General features: G+C 37.1%; 1 protein-coding gene across 2 annotated transcripts in view; it reads right to left on the reverse strand.

Moving 5' to 3' along the window:
• The window catches only part of LOC134603560 (complement C3-like), a 104,592-nt gene that overhangs the window by 57,971 nt on the left and 31,644 nt on the right, over positions 1-14,977 (reverse strand). For both annotated transcript variants that reach the window (XM_063449652.1, XM_063449651.1), the window contains exons 6-13: positions 11,802-11,884; positions 7,730-7,817; positions 6,459-6,561; positions 4,322-4,442; positions 3,565-3,680; positions 3,112-3,258; positions 2,271-2,483; positions 493-690 (exon numbers count right to left, since the gene is read on the reverse strand). In XM_063449652.1, coding sequence (XP_063305722.1) covers positions 493-690; positions 2,271-2,483; positions 3,112-3,258; positions 3,565-3,680; positions 4,322-4,442; positions 6,459-6,561; positions 7,730-7,817; positions 11,802-11,884 — 1,069 coding nt within the window. The remainder of the gene's footprint in view (positions 1-492; positions 691-2,270; positions 2,484-3,111; positions 3,259-3,564; positions 3,681-4,321; positions 4,443-6,458; positions 6,562-7,729; positions 7,818-11,801; positions 11,885-14,977) is intronic.

The raw sequence follows: 14,977 nt of genomic DNA on the forward strand, positions 1-14,977 counted from the left end.
AAACAGACAAAAGACTAACATTTTTTTTCAAAAACAAAAAGAGATGTTTGATGGTAAAAATGGTTGATAGTTAGGGGGAGCAGAAAAATAGTATTTATATATTTTATAATTAATACATATTTAATATACTAATAGAGATTTATTTACTGGTTCTCCTCTTTCTTCCTCTATTGTTATTTTTTTTTTTTTTTTAGTTAGTCTGTGAAACAGATATCATGAAAATTTACATATAAGGGTAATGCAAGAGATGTACATAACATTCATATTTTATATGCTGATTGGCCCATTTTGTTCCCTTTAGAGTACTCCAAAAAGTGAATAATTTGCCTGGATTACATATGTCCAAACTGAAACACCCTATGAATTTATTAATTTTGGACCACCTGAACTAATTTTTTTATTTATTTTTTTTGGACAAATCGATTTGGCCTAACCACATTTTCTCTTCATGGATATGTCTAATAATAATAATTATTATAATAAATTACTTACTTTCCCTATGCAGGAATTTGTTACATCCACCCACACAGAGTCAGCCACAATCTCATTAGATGAGCTAACAACATAATATGCCACAATACGGAAGGAAGGGAGGAAATTTTCTTTGACAACCAGAGTCTTTGCAACGGAGGCTTGACCTGCATTGCGTTCTTGTCGGGCAACTTCCACGATCCTCCCCCGGCTCAAAATCTGATGGAGAGAAGTCAAGGTCAAGTTTGTGGACAAGTGTTACAGACAGCAAAAGGCATTTATATGGCACTTAACCAGTGGTAGTTGTCAGTTAGCAGATAAATCATGCTGAATAATGATGGCTGTATGAAAAGTACAATATGATGCTATTTTTTAGTCTGTGTTAAATCCATTGATATGATCACAATTTCTGTGATATACGTTTGGTAAGTGCAGTTGAAATCCCCACCAGTGGCATATAAGTGGGCAGCCAAGGACACTAAAAAAACATTCTGAGCTACAATCACAGTGCAAAGGAACTTTAAGCAGTAGTGTTGAAATTGTGTTAAACTGAATATTTACGTTGGTCGTTATGGACAATGTGTAACAGTGTGAATCTGTCTGTAAGTTGACCCTCATTATATGAATTTATTAAGTGTTGCCCTTAGCAGTATTATATTATAGTCACTAGGTGATATATGTTATCAATATCTGGTTCAGTGTTAGTATTAATTAGTTCTTACAGCCTGAAAGAATATATAGTCCTGGAGTCCTTCCATAGCGGGTAAGTTTAGACCCTTGGAAGGCAACCTTTGGCACTCCATATCTTGTGAGCTACATCTCCCATGATGCTCTTACAACCATTATTCAGGCAAAGCATCAGGGGAGATTTTATCCACAACATCGTTGCAGATGGTTGTCTACCCATAGTCTGAATTCTAGAAACAGATAAAAAATGATGTATAGCTAGTCAAGTCACTATGGATCTCATATTTCTCTAGAAGTCATTCTGATCTGTGGCATTATCCTATAGTTACCCTGTCTGTGAACATTAGGAACCAACGCTTTAGTGGGTTAAGATGGGTATGTATGTATGGGCATGTATAGGACAGTGGTGGAAAGCTAGTAAACATCAGCAGCCAATATGTCATCAATGGATATATATCAAGAATGTACTTTGTTGTTTAAGTTAGGATTTAGTTTTTATTCTTCACCTCATTTGAGATACTATGTACCAACCACACTAAGGACCATTAATACACACATATTCTGCTGCGCTTTCCTATTTCCAACATTCCTCAGAGATTCCAAACCCAGTTCCAGACAACCATCCAAGATAATATAGTCAATTTAAACTACGTTTAACTGCATAAGATCACTTTATCACGAAAGTCCATGTGGTTTTATCCATATTTTCCATAAGCAACAATTAATACTCCATTATAGTTATCTAATCGTGGATTTAGCATGGTACCTTAAACCTGAATCCCATGAAACTCCAATAGTAATTTTAGGAGCCCTGTGTTTATGATCACTCTATCCTGTGATGCTCAATATTATGTATTTCAGTTGTGTCATTATGGTCATTGGTTACTTTTTACAATTAGTGTTTCCATTTAGGATATTGGTAAAGTGAAAAAGGCCCAGATAAATATAGCTTTAAATTAGATACCATTATCACTATATCCAACCTTTGCCATTTAATTTGTCCTAAAATGTGTAAGACACATTTCTTCAGACCTTTAAGCAGGTTTGCTCTACAGTGGCACCAGATCATGGTATTCTGGAACAACCTTTGTCTCTGAAGGTGTTTTACTTACCAGATAAGTAACATGCTGGATGCCATTCTGGATGTCATTATTTGGGTTCTTAAAGTAGAAGTTGATGAGCAGAGTGTTTCCTGCTTTGGCCTGAGATCCCGCAACATTGATGTGAAGATAATTCGCCGACGCACTTTGTGGTTTGTACGCCTGAATGGTGAAGGAGCCTGTTGCCTGACGATGCTCTGGAATATGTTCTTCTTTAGTCAGGACCTATAATCATATACATCATGTTTACCTGAACTTAGTACACACTCTGGAAGCTAGTGAAAAGGTTGGTTTTTTTACATCTTTTTTCAGACCCATACTATCAGAAGCATCACTTGATCTTAGTGTCTTAGATGTTTAAGGGGGAATGTATAATCCATTCAAAAACACAGACAACTGACCACAGTTTTATACCTGTCATAAAATATTGATGAATGTGATTTTTGTTTCAACAATGTTCATAAATATTTTAATTTCTTAAACAGTGACATTTCATCAAAAGTGCTAAATGTATTCTGGTAAAAACTATGGTATCGATTTAATTTGTTTGAATAAGCATCAGAAATGATTCCATTCTGCTAGAAAAAATTCTAATGAATCAGAAATTATTCCATTCTGCTAGGAAAAAAAAAAATTTCAAATTACATATTTACAGAAGTTACAATTAATGTCTAAGGGGAATTTTAGTAGATATATTATTTAAAATGTTCTTCTAGCAGAATGGAATTAAGACATTCTAACAGTTTTTTTAATAATATTTATCACTCGCATTCATCAGAGCCTTTGGGTCTTTTTTTTCTGTTTTCTCTTCCATTCTGTGCTATGCTGTACTTACATGGATGGTTTCACTTACCTTGAGCTCCTTTTCTGCCACATTCTGAATATTGTTTAGAACAAACTGAGCTGTCCCATCTGTGAAGGTTTTTGAACATTGTTGTCCATCCACTACACAAACGTTGATACCTGATGCTGGTGATCCATCAGGATTCTGCAAAGTCATCTGCAAACATACATTTTAATGATAATCAGAGAATGCTTCACACACAATATATAATAGGCTATATCTCATATAATACCACTTAATATACCTAGAATAGAAACCTCATTAAATACATTGTGACATATCTACTATCGGAATACTGACCACTGTTCACAGCATGTAACTATACCATGATTTTACGGTAGGGTGCAGAATATAAGGTCCTCACTGTTACTATAAAATGTGTGAAATGATTTATTTAAATATATAATGTCTAAGATCTTTAGTGTCAGTATACTAAGTTAGCATACACAATGAGATATTTACCAATAATATGTAAGGCAAACCAGGCTTGAAGTATTTAGAAGTCTTGGAAAAAATAAATTTAAAAGCTGATTTCACAATAGGGATTCCAGACTTCTCAGTTTCCACCAGGTCACTTCCTGCAAAGATAAAATCGGCTAAGGTCAACTGCTAAACTCTACAATCCGGAGTATAAGTTGAAGAATGCAGGTGTTCCGAAAGCTAAATGTATAAATAAAAAGCCTCACTGATTGTTACACTGTCCCTGCTACCATATCTATTTACTGTTTGAAAAATTTCATAATCTCCAGTGTATTTCGTAAAGAGGGTAAAAGAGCTAATTGGTAAATGTGCATTCTGCTGCCTTGCATGAATTAGGGCGTTTATTGTGGCAGCTGTTAAAAGGCCATTGTCCACTAACTGAAACTGCTAAGGAAAGTAATATTATGTTGCACCATCGCCTTGTCTGTATCATCAAGGATAGTCTGGAATAGTTTGGAATTAATATACAATAATTAATAGAGTGGATCTAATTACCTGCAACTGTAAATAAATGTGACTTTTAGAAAAACCATAGAGGGATTTCAAGAAAGTCGCAATCAGGGTAGGAATGTTGCCCAAGAACCTGATTATCTATTGTCTATGTGGTCAACTGTGGCCAAAAGTGGAATTCTAAGGAGGTCTTTAAGCAACAAATGTTTGAGGGGAAAGTGATGTAATTTTAGACCTATTTGCCAACTCTCCCAATTCACTAGCCAAATGCTATTCATCATACCCATACCTTGATTGGTTAAGACCGTGACTTTGACATAGAATGAATTTCCCAGAAGCATGTTCAGATCACGGAATCGACTCATAATAACATTACGGTCTAGTGTGACTCTGCTTTTCCCATTTACCACCTGTCAGAAGAATTACAGTTTTATGTTATTATAATAACAATTACAGAGTGACAACATGAGCATACCTTGCAGCAAAGTACACTTTAATGAGAAATAATACTATAAAGGTACAAACTTTCAATCTCATGAATAAAGTATTGAAGACCGTTGAGAAGTCAAACTGGTCTTACATCACTGGTACAAAAACAATGTAATCAACTCCCCTGCAAAAAGTGCACACGAATGCATCTAACTAGTTTGCCCAAACGCTACGGGGTTGGCAGCTTGTTAACAGATTATAAAAGTGTATATTATTCAAGGATAAACAGAGGCTTATACAAGAAATATAAAACAATGTTGTAGTCCAAAAAGTATATGTAAAGGTAGCAGTATATGCAGGTAAGGTGATGGCTTAACCTCTTGGAGAGGGGGTAATATTAAAAATATTTTGGGCAGGTCTGAGATGGAGTGGTTGTACAACCTTAAGAGATTAGCCCCTAATGGTCTTAATGTATTATTACAATTATTTAATTTCATTTGATCCCTTGTATATTTGCTTTGTTTCAATGTATTTATTTTCTGTGCCTGCGTACTATGTATATTTTTATTTAGACTCCTATGCTTCTCATTTTTTAACATAATTTTTCCTATCATTCTTTTACTTATTCTTTCAATAGTTTCTATTTTTCCCATTTGTTATATTTTCCCCTCCCAATATGTCTGCCTCACTCTACCTATAGACTTTTCACTCACCAAGATGGCTGGCGCATTATGTACACGCAGCCAATCACTTCATATCACTCCCTTCATTTCTATTTTTCTCCCGAACATTGCCGTTCACTATTGGTTTTAGCCAACTTTCTCACGAACGTCCAAACGAACACGGCTATATATCGCCTCTGATTTTTTTTTTTTTTATTTATAACTGGTTTTTATAAAGCGCCAACAAATTCTGCACCGCTGTACAATTAGTAGAGGACATACAATATACACAGACAAATACAAAAGGGCATGAACGTCCACACAAGCGTGGCTGTTTTATGTATACTACAATCCCCATAATGCATTCAGGCGGTCACAGATGACGCAGCAATCTCGCGCTTCACGTGACCGGCCCATTATTGACTACTACAATTTACTAAACACTTGTTTTAGCATAATTTTTTTAGTTTTAGTTTCATGTTTAAGTTCCTATACTATGCACTTTTATTTTAAAGCCCTTTTTTTATAAATATATCATGCCAATAAATATATCATGATGTTTTCTGATCGGATATCAGTTAATGACGCCATTTTGGTGCCAAAATTCAAATAATTTTATACCTATATATACCTCAGCTAGCCAGGATGTATTTTCCTTTCTTCCATTTGATAAAGCCTATTGGTGAAACGTGTTATGGATATTATTACTTATTGTATTTTATTTAAATAAAGGATTTCTGGTCACTCTACAATCATACCTTACCTGCATATACTACTACCTTAAGGGTACTTTTTACATATACTTTTTGGACTACTACATTGTTTTATATTGTTTGTATAAGTCTCTGTTTATCATATACACTTTTATCATTTGTATTTACTCTGGCGCAGCCCTTTCTTTTGTTATTCTTTCTCTGATGTTTTACGGGTTTGTGAGGGATTATTATTTGGGTTGCTGCCTGTTCAGTTTTCTGTCAATAAGCACTGATCCTTTTGTTGTTTGTTTGCTAGTTAACAGGACTCTAGTACAGTGCTCGAATCTAAAGGTGTTCAGATGCTACGATGTGCTTGGCTACATTCCCACCCTTCAAACACACTCACGTTTTTCCATTGAAAAACATTATTTCACATAATTCCACCTCTGTTGTAGACATCCCTGATACTTTTTTGAGGCATGGGTGATCCATATTACTTCCCCTGATTTCCTTTCCTGCCCCCCCTAACCTCCTAACAACAGAAAGGGGGACATTTCAGGACTAGAAACATAGAAACTAGACTTCTGTTTGATGTCAAGTACGTGGTAGATATATAAATACATTTCTCTAGATCTCGTACATTTATTTTGGTCAAGCTTTCTGGGATACTCCTTTTTTCATTGTCAATCAAAGCCCCGAAAATTGCGTGACCAGAACCTTCCACCGGCTTTCCATGCAAGAACCTGAGAAAGAAAAAGAAGATCTAATAAAAGCCTTCAGAGAAATATATATCTCAAAATCATTGAGTGTTAGTGGGGTCTCACATCACCAGTAGATTGGTTTTTCCCTTTCATTGTAATCCCAAATATTCTCATTTAGGATATTAGTGGATCTATCATAATTTTTGTTTCTTTAATTTGTAATCAATAAAATCTTTCCATAGGTTATTTTTTTCTTATTTTTTTTTTTTACAACTCTATATCTTCTCTAAGATTTTCTTTAATAATTTCCAAGTTTCATGACTGGGATTTGATTATCGTCTACTTAATTAATTTGGATAAGGTTTTCAAATGATCACAGTCGTACATCAATTGAATTTGTTTGAATCAGCATCACAAATTTCTGTTGGAAAAACACTTTCCAAATAATTCATTTACAGAAGTCTTTAGGAATTTTTGTAGCTACATCTTTTGAAAAAAACAAAACAAATTCTAACAGGGTGGAATCATTTCTGATACGTATTTAAATGAATTCAATTAAGTACTATGCTAATAAAATCAATAACCCATATCCAATTCATATTTTTTACCCTCTATTAATACATAGCAGCCAGGTCAGGTGTATGCAATGTTCAGTAATTTGTGTTTCCCAGGGGGCAAATCTACAGTTGGCCCTTGAACCCCTATAGACGTGGCTCTACTTTAGCCAGGGCTGGATTTCTCATAAGGCCACTGAGCCCACAGTCTCTGGATGGCAGGCAGGAGAGGAGCATCATAGTCATTGGGTCCTGTTCCACTTATCATTCAACCACCCACCTAGTCATATTTACCATTAAATCTTGCCCCAGACTAATCATATAACTGTGTGTGTGTATATATATATATATACATAGTGGGGGTGGGGGGCATTGAGGAAACTGGACTTTGGATGGCAAGTAGAGTAAATCCATCCCTTGTCCCGTGGTGTCTTCATTGACTATTTCTTATCTACCTGATTGACGTTATGAGTGACATCAGATAGAGAAATATGTTGACATCAAACATGAAATAAAGACCTAGATCTACCAATGTAGCAGTGTAATATATGACAAAGGTTATTGTTTGGATAATGAAGATTAAAATATGTTGAACATTTTTTTAGAATGTCCCCAGTTGTACGTTGAATGGAGGATGTAGAGAGATAGGGTCTCACTTTGCCATAATATTCACGGACAATTCATTGTCGTCTATATAGAAAAAGTTCTGATCCATATGCAGTGTCACTTCGAAACTTGGCAGCACTGAAAGGAAAAGACAATTAGAATGATCATTTAAAGGCCCAAGTAACAGGAGAATATTATTAAAAATAAAATTTCGTCCTAACATTTATTTTATAATGACATCGTTTTGCTCTCAATAACTGACTGCTGGTTTTTGAGAATGACTCAACCTATTTGTATACGAATTAATTAGTAAGTGCTCTTTATGGTAGGAGAGGGCTTACTTACCAACCAATGTTCAAATACAGGATAATGGAATATAAGTCAAACTCACCACTATGTGAGCACTTTTATTCAACTTTCATTAAATGCTTCAGTCATGTACCAGCTACAAAGCCTGGACATTTTGTGTTGCCTGTGAAAGTAAATTTGACTAGAGGCAAATATAGTTAGATGTAGTGTTTCTTTATCTTTTTCTTTTTTATTAACCTTTTGAAGACTTTTTGAAGACCAAGTATGCTATAATTATTGTGTACACCTCAAGAACCAGAGACATTTTTGCGATATGTTCCAATTGCAATTTCCTTCTTTCTTATTTTGTGTACCCTTTGCTTCTAATAATGACTATAGAATTAACACAACTACAGTGCAGTTAAAAAGTACAAATACATTAATTAGTCATCAAAGGATGGTATATGATATGTCTAGAAATGTAATATATTTTGGAAGTAAAATTTCACAAACATTTAATGTTCAATCGCATGTGAGCTAATTCTCCCACCCAAGTAGCTGTCAATAACCTCGACCTAATTTTCTCTTATGCATGTATAGTTTCTAATATCTGCAACACTCCATTTCCTCTCTCTGATCACCACCTCTTATCATTTGCGCTCGAATACCCCAACAACCTCAGCCTAATCCCCCTCAACTCAGGAGGAACCTTAATTCTATTGACCTCCAGCAGTTGTCAGCTGATATTGATTTACAACTGCTATCCATCCCTTCTCTCTCATGTCCCTTATTGGTTATTTCCAAAAGCCTCGCTCCAAACATGCACCTCGATGAGGACACGCCCCCATTCGTGGCATACTAAATCAACAGGCTACATGCAAAGATGCTCCTGTTGTGCTGAGCGCTCCTAGAGCAAGTCTTGCACCCAGGCACACTATCTCCATTACAGATTCATATTGTGTTCATACAGTGCAGCCCTTGCCCTCGCCAGACAATCATACTTTTCCTCTCTCATTAGTTCATGCTCCCGCCATCCCATGTGTCTCTTTGACACCTTTAACTCTCTTCTTCGGCCTGCTGTGGCCACCCCTCAAACTAACCTTACATCCGATAGCTTTGCATGCTACTTTATCGACAAGATTGAACAGCCAAGGAAAGAATCCTCCCCACCATGCCTTTCCTACCCTTCAGACTTTCTCCCCGGCTACAGACCAAGAGGTGGCTGCGCTTCTCCTTTCCTCTTGCCCCACCACTTGACCGCTTGATCCTGTCCCATCTCAACTTATCAGATCTCTCTCCCCTTGTCTTGTGCCTTCCTAAACAAACATCTTCAACTGCTATCTCTCTTCTGGCATTGTCCCTGCTGATATTAAACATGCCACTGTGGTACCTATCCTGAAAAAAACATCTCTTTACACTTCCTCCCCCTCTAACTATCGTCCCATATCCCTGCTCCCTTTTTCTTCAAAGCTTCTGGAAAGACTTGTCTTTACCCGTATGTCTCACTTCCTCAATTCCAACTCTCTCCTTGACCCTCTTCAATCCGGCTTCAGCCCCCACCACTCTACTGAGACTGTTCTTTTCAAAGTTACCAACAACCTAATCACAGCTTAATCCAAATGCCACTACTCCATACTAATTCTTCTTGACCTCTCTGCTGCCTTTGACACCGTTGATCATGCTCTCCTTCTTCAAACTCTGTCTCTGTGACTCTGTCCTCTCGTGGTTTTCCTCTTTTTCCTCTTATCTCTCCCAATGCTTTTTCAGTGTCTCCTTTTCTAATGATACCTCCTCCCTTCTTTCTGTCTTGGTTGGAGTCCCCCAAGTCTCTGTCCTTGGTCTATTTTCTCTTTATACTACCTCTCTTGGCGAACTTATTACCTCATTTGGTTTCCACTACCACCTGTACGCTGATGACACCGAGATATATCTCTCCTCCCAGGACCTCTCCCCTGCCGTCCTGTGACATATCACTGCTTGCCTTCCTTCCATCTCTGACTGGATGTCCTCCTGCTTTCTGAAGCTAAATCTTTCTAAAACTGATCTCCTTGTCTTTCCTTCTCCTAATACTGATCTTCCTCGTTCGCTGTGCCTTCAAGTTAGTGGTATCCACATCAGTCCATCCTTGAATGGTGTCATACTTGATTCTGGCCTCACCTTTAAGCCTTAAATCCAGCATGTTACCAAGTCCTGTAGATTCCATCTTAAAAACATAGCCCACATCCGCTCCTTTCTTACGCAAGATGCTACTAAGGAGCTTGTCCATGTTCTAGTAATTTCCTGCATGGATTATTGTAACCCTCTCCTAATTGGTCTTCCCAAAAGCTGTATTGCCCCACTACAGTATGTAATGAATGCTGCAGTCAGACTGATTATCCTCTCTAGTCGGTCCTCCCACACCTTATCCCTCTGTCAGTCCTTACATTGGCTTCCTGTATGCTATAGCAGTCAATTCAAAATTCTAAGCCATACCTAGAAAGCATCGACCAATTCTAGCCCCTCTTATATCTCTTCACAGATCCATTGGTATGCTCCTTCTTGATCTCTCCGCTCTGCCCGTGACCTTATCCTGTCCGCTGCTCTCACACATATGACCAACTCACGCTTGCAGTACTTCTCGCGGGCGACTCCCTTCCTATGGAATAGCCTGCCTACCGCTATCAGACTCTCCCCTAATCTTCATTTGTTTAAGAAGTGCCTTAAAACACATCGATTTTGGAAAGCTTATGGCCTCCCAGAGTACACTCTACCTCGCATACCTCTCTCTTGCTCTCTCCTAAAAGGCAGCACTCTATTCTCTCCTCCAGCTCTGCTTCACTCCCAACTTATTTGATTGCTATTTCCTGTCCTATTGTGTTCTACAACCCTCCTCCTATAGACTGTAAGCTTGTTTGAGTAGGGTCCTCTTCAACCTATTGTTCCTGTAGATTTTCTTGTAATTGTCCTATTTCTAGTTAAACCCCCCTATTATAATATTGTAAAGTGCTACGGAATCTGTTGGTGCTATATAAATCGCAATATTAATAATAATAATAATAATAATAATAATAATAATAACGTTTTCACTATTTAGAGTGTTTGACCTCTAAGTTTAATAGAGGTCACCAAAACTGACACTATGTGGTATTTATCTGAGGTATTTTGACACTATTTAATATTTGTTTGTTTTTTCAGAGAGAATAATTGCCTTGAGTGAATTTTTCGTGTTAAGCTTTTCAAATAATAATAATAACAAAGTGTTTAACCTTGATCGTAATCTGTTACTGTAAAACTTTCCATATGATTTATGTGCAAAATTTACCGTTGACTTTAATGGTGACTTTTGTAGATAAATCATTTGAAAAGTTTTCAAAACGTATTTCAGAAGCCTTATATACTGCTATTGCTGGTACTGCAAAATGTGTTGGGGTACAGAATGTTAAGAGGTATGCTAAACTCTGTCATTGAGCATCCTAACTAGCCAAATTACCTTCTCGTGTGAACAGATCTCTCTACAGATTCTGTAAAAGTTGTGGGTTTGCAACAATTTTGAAATGTCAAATGTGACTATAGATTTTTTATATATATATATATTTATATTAACTTTTTTGTCATTATTTACATTTTTTTTCCATATTTTTAATTCAGTATGTACATAATGCATACAAAATAGATTATCTCCAGTTTGAAGTATCCATGTATGTACTAAACTTCTCTACCTCAAAAAAATCAATAAAAATTTTTTTAGATTACATATTACGGTGCTGTCCAATTTGAAACATCTGCATCTGGAAACATGAAAAATTGCAAATGTATCACTTTACCTAGTGCTTGCTAATTGTATTGGAAACGTACCATATTCCTTCACCTCAAATTCAGTTCGAAATATTTCTTGAGGTACATCTTGAAATTTGGAGGAAATCTGCCAAGTTCCAACACTAGAATAGAAATAATATCAGATTATAAGCATTGTGATGCCCATATTAATCTATTTTCTGCTATGTGCTAAATCACAAATGGCTCTGTGTACCATGAAGATTAATGCTACTTCATCGTTAGGATTACATTCGCAAGGATTTACAGCCATCACTGTGCTAGAGATAGAAACATAGAATGTGACGGCAGATAAGAACCATTCGGCCCATCTAGTCTGCCCAAGTTTCTAAATAGTTTAATTAGTCTCTGGCCTTATCTTATAGTTAGGATAGCCTTATGCTCAGCCCAGACAGTCCCCCCTCTCCAATTTAGGACCCTCAGGCGCCATGTGACCGCTCTAAAAGAGCGTTTACATGGTCGCAATAGGTGTCCACAGTGCTGCCAGCAGGGGGACTGCCTGAACTGACAGGCAGTCCCTCTGCTGGTGAAAAAGTTAAAAAAAAAGTTTTTTAAAAAAGTTACAAATAAAAAATAAAATAAAGTTTATAAATTAACAAATATATATATATATATATATATATATATATAGAAATACAACAGTTCTCAGCACTCACGCTCAAAGTATACAATAGTGCCTTAAGAGGCTTGCCGGGTGCCAGACTTCCAGGGAGTTAAATTGTAGATAAATGAAGTAAAGCAAGCTGCACTCACGGACTTATGAATTCAAATGGTGTTTATTCCATCGAAGGTAGAAAAAAAGAAGATCGACGTTTCGGTCCACACAGGGACCTTCCTCAAGATCAAGTGATACAAACATTACATAAAAAACATCTCAGATATATAGGACATTACATTAATTAGAACAACTTACCCCAGGTGATGTGCTTACTCGCCGGCGTTCACCGCTGAACACCGCGCATGCGCGCACTGCCTTGTGACCCTACGTTAACCCCCGGTCCATGCGTAATGACGCAACGTGTACATCGCTGTCATAGCAACGTGTGTAGACGTTGCCATGGAACCGCTGTGGAAGCTCAAATGAATCAAAACAGTGCCTGATCGTGAAAAAATTAGAAGTGAGATGAGAAATGGATTAATTTACATTCAATTAACTCTTAAAAAATGAAAAATTGAAAGAATGAAGGAAATGTAAACAATTAGTCAAAGGCAGATATTTAATCCCAGGAACCATTAAGGTTGGTAAATAGCAAGTTAGAGCCTATTGAGGTTTATAATTTATGGCGTGGGGAGTGTGTCTTATGGTGCTATCATAGCATATAGGAGTGTTGGATTATCTTAATCCTATCACACTTTAGCTTGGAGATTTACTCCTTTAACTTCAAATTCTGCCGTATTGAAAAAAGATTCACCTAAAGAACAAAAAGTCCCCTGATTTAGCTATATTACATTCTATGGTCCTAGGACGCCTAGTTAAACTACAATGGACCCCAAATTACCTTATTCCTACTTCGGGTAATATTCCGTGTGGTACTAAATTAGTATATATTAGTTTACATATTAGTCCCCAAAGTTATCATGAAATTATTGACATGGAGAGCCTGTGTTTCTATAGTTCCCATAGCATAAGGGCATCAATAAAGTTTAAAACTAATTGACATTTTCAAATATTCTTACAAAAAAACTTATTTACATAATATACATTCCTGTTGCAAGCAATAAATCAAATAAATGAATGATACGATATCATTTCATTAAGGCCTCTTGGTGAGACAGTGTCCAGTCTGAAGATCCAAAACGTTTCCCTATTAAGGAGTAACATCCCTCTGTCCCCACCCCTCCGGGGTTCAGGGATATGGTCAATGGCCGTGAACTTTAATGAGGAGAGGGGGTGCTTAAGCTCCAAAAAATGTCTTGCGACTGGTTTATCGCTTTTTCCATCCCTGTAGGCTGTCCGAATATTGGAACGGTGTCCCCGTATACGATCACATAGCTGTGTTTCGGTTTTGCCTATGTAAGATAGGCCACACGGGCATAGAATTTTGTAAATCACGAACATCGTTTTGCATGTAATTGTGAACTTAATGAAGAACTCTTCATTAGTGTGTGGATGGTGGAAAGAGCGTGTGGGAACCATATGGCTGCAGGTAACGCAGCCCAGGCACCTTACGCTGCCTCGTTTCTGTGTCTTCTCCATCTTCATATAGCTTTGTGTGGGGTCCGATTTTACCAGCATGTCTCGCAGGTTTCTATTACGTTTGTAACATATTAGTGGTTGTTGTTTAAAGATTCCAGGGAGTGTATTATCATGTGCCAGCATATTCCAGTTCTTCTTGATGATGTTTGATAGACTCGGTGCCTTGCTGTTAAACGTCATTGGACATAGTATTCGACTTTGAGATATCGCCCCCTTTCTTGGAGTATGATCTCTGGCTTGTTGTAGCGCTGTTTCCAAGTCCATTTCTTTATATCCCCTAGATAGGAATTTGTTCTTCATTTCCGCTAATTGTTCTTCCCTCTTTGCACAGGTAGAATTATTGCGTATCGTTCTTAGAAATTGTGCTTTGGGTAATGATGCCTTTAAATGTTCGGGGTGAGCGCTCCGAGCATGGAGGAGTGTGTTGCGATCCGTTTGCTTGGTATACAGTGAAAATTGAAGTTCATTTCCATCTGACCATATTTGTAGATCAAGGAAATGTACCCTCTCAGTACTAATTTCTGATGTAAATCGAATTGGTGTATCCAATTTATTTAAATTATCCACCATCTGTTGCGCTTCCTGAGCTGTACCTGTCCAAATTATTAATAGGTCATCGATAAATCTGAAAAAGTTCATGATTTTATCACCGTAGACTGGAAGTATGTAGGTCGTTTCAAAAATATACATATATACATTTGCGTACATGGGGGCCATTGCCGCCCCCATGGACGTGCCGGCAATCTGCATAAACCACTCATCTTCGAACCGAAAATAATTATTAGATAGTGCCAGTTCCAACATGTAGAGAATAAATTCTATATTTGGTCCCTTGTAGGATTTGGAGTGTGTTAGGACTTGGCGCATAGCCTCTATCCCCTGTGTGTGGGGGATTACTGTATAAAGGCTCTTGACATCCATGGTCATTAATATCACCTTTTTGCCTTGTAGTCGAATTGTTGTTAATGTCTTGATCAATGTAGGGGTGTCTTTGATACAT

Source organism: Pelobates fuscus, chromosome 3 (assembly GCF_036172605.1).
Source record: "Pelobates fuscus isolate aPelFus1 chromosome 3, aPelFus1.pri, whole genome shotgun sequence".
NCBI lineage: Eukaryota > Metazoa > Chordata > Amphibia > Anura > Pelobatidae > Pelobates > Pelobates fuscus.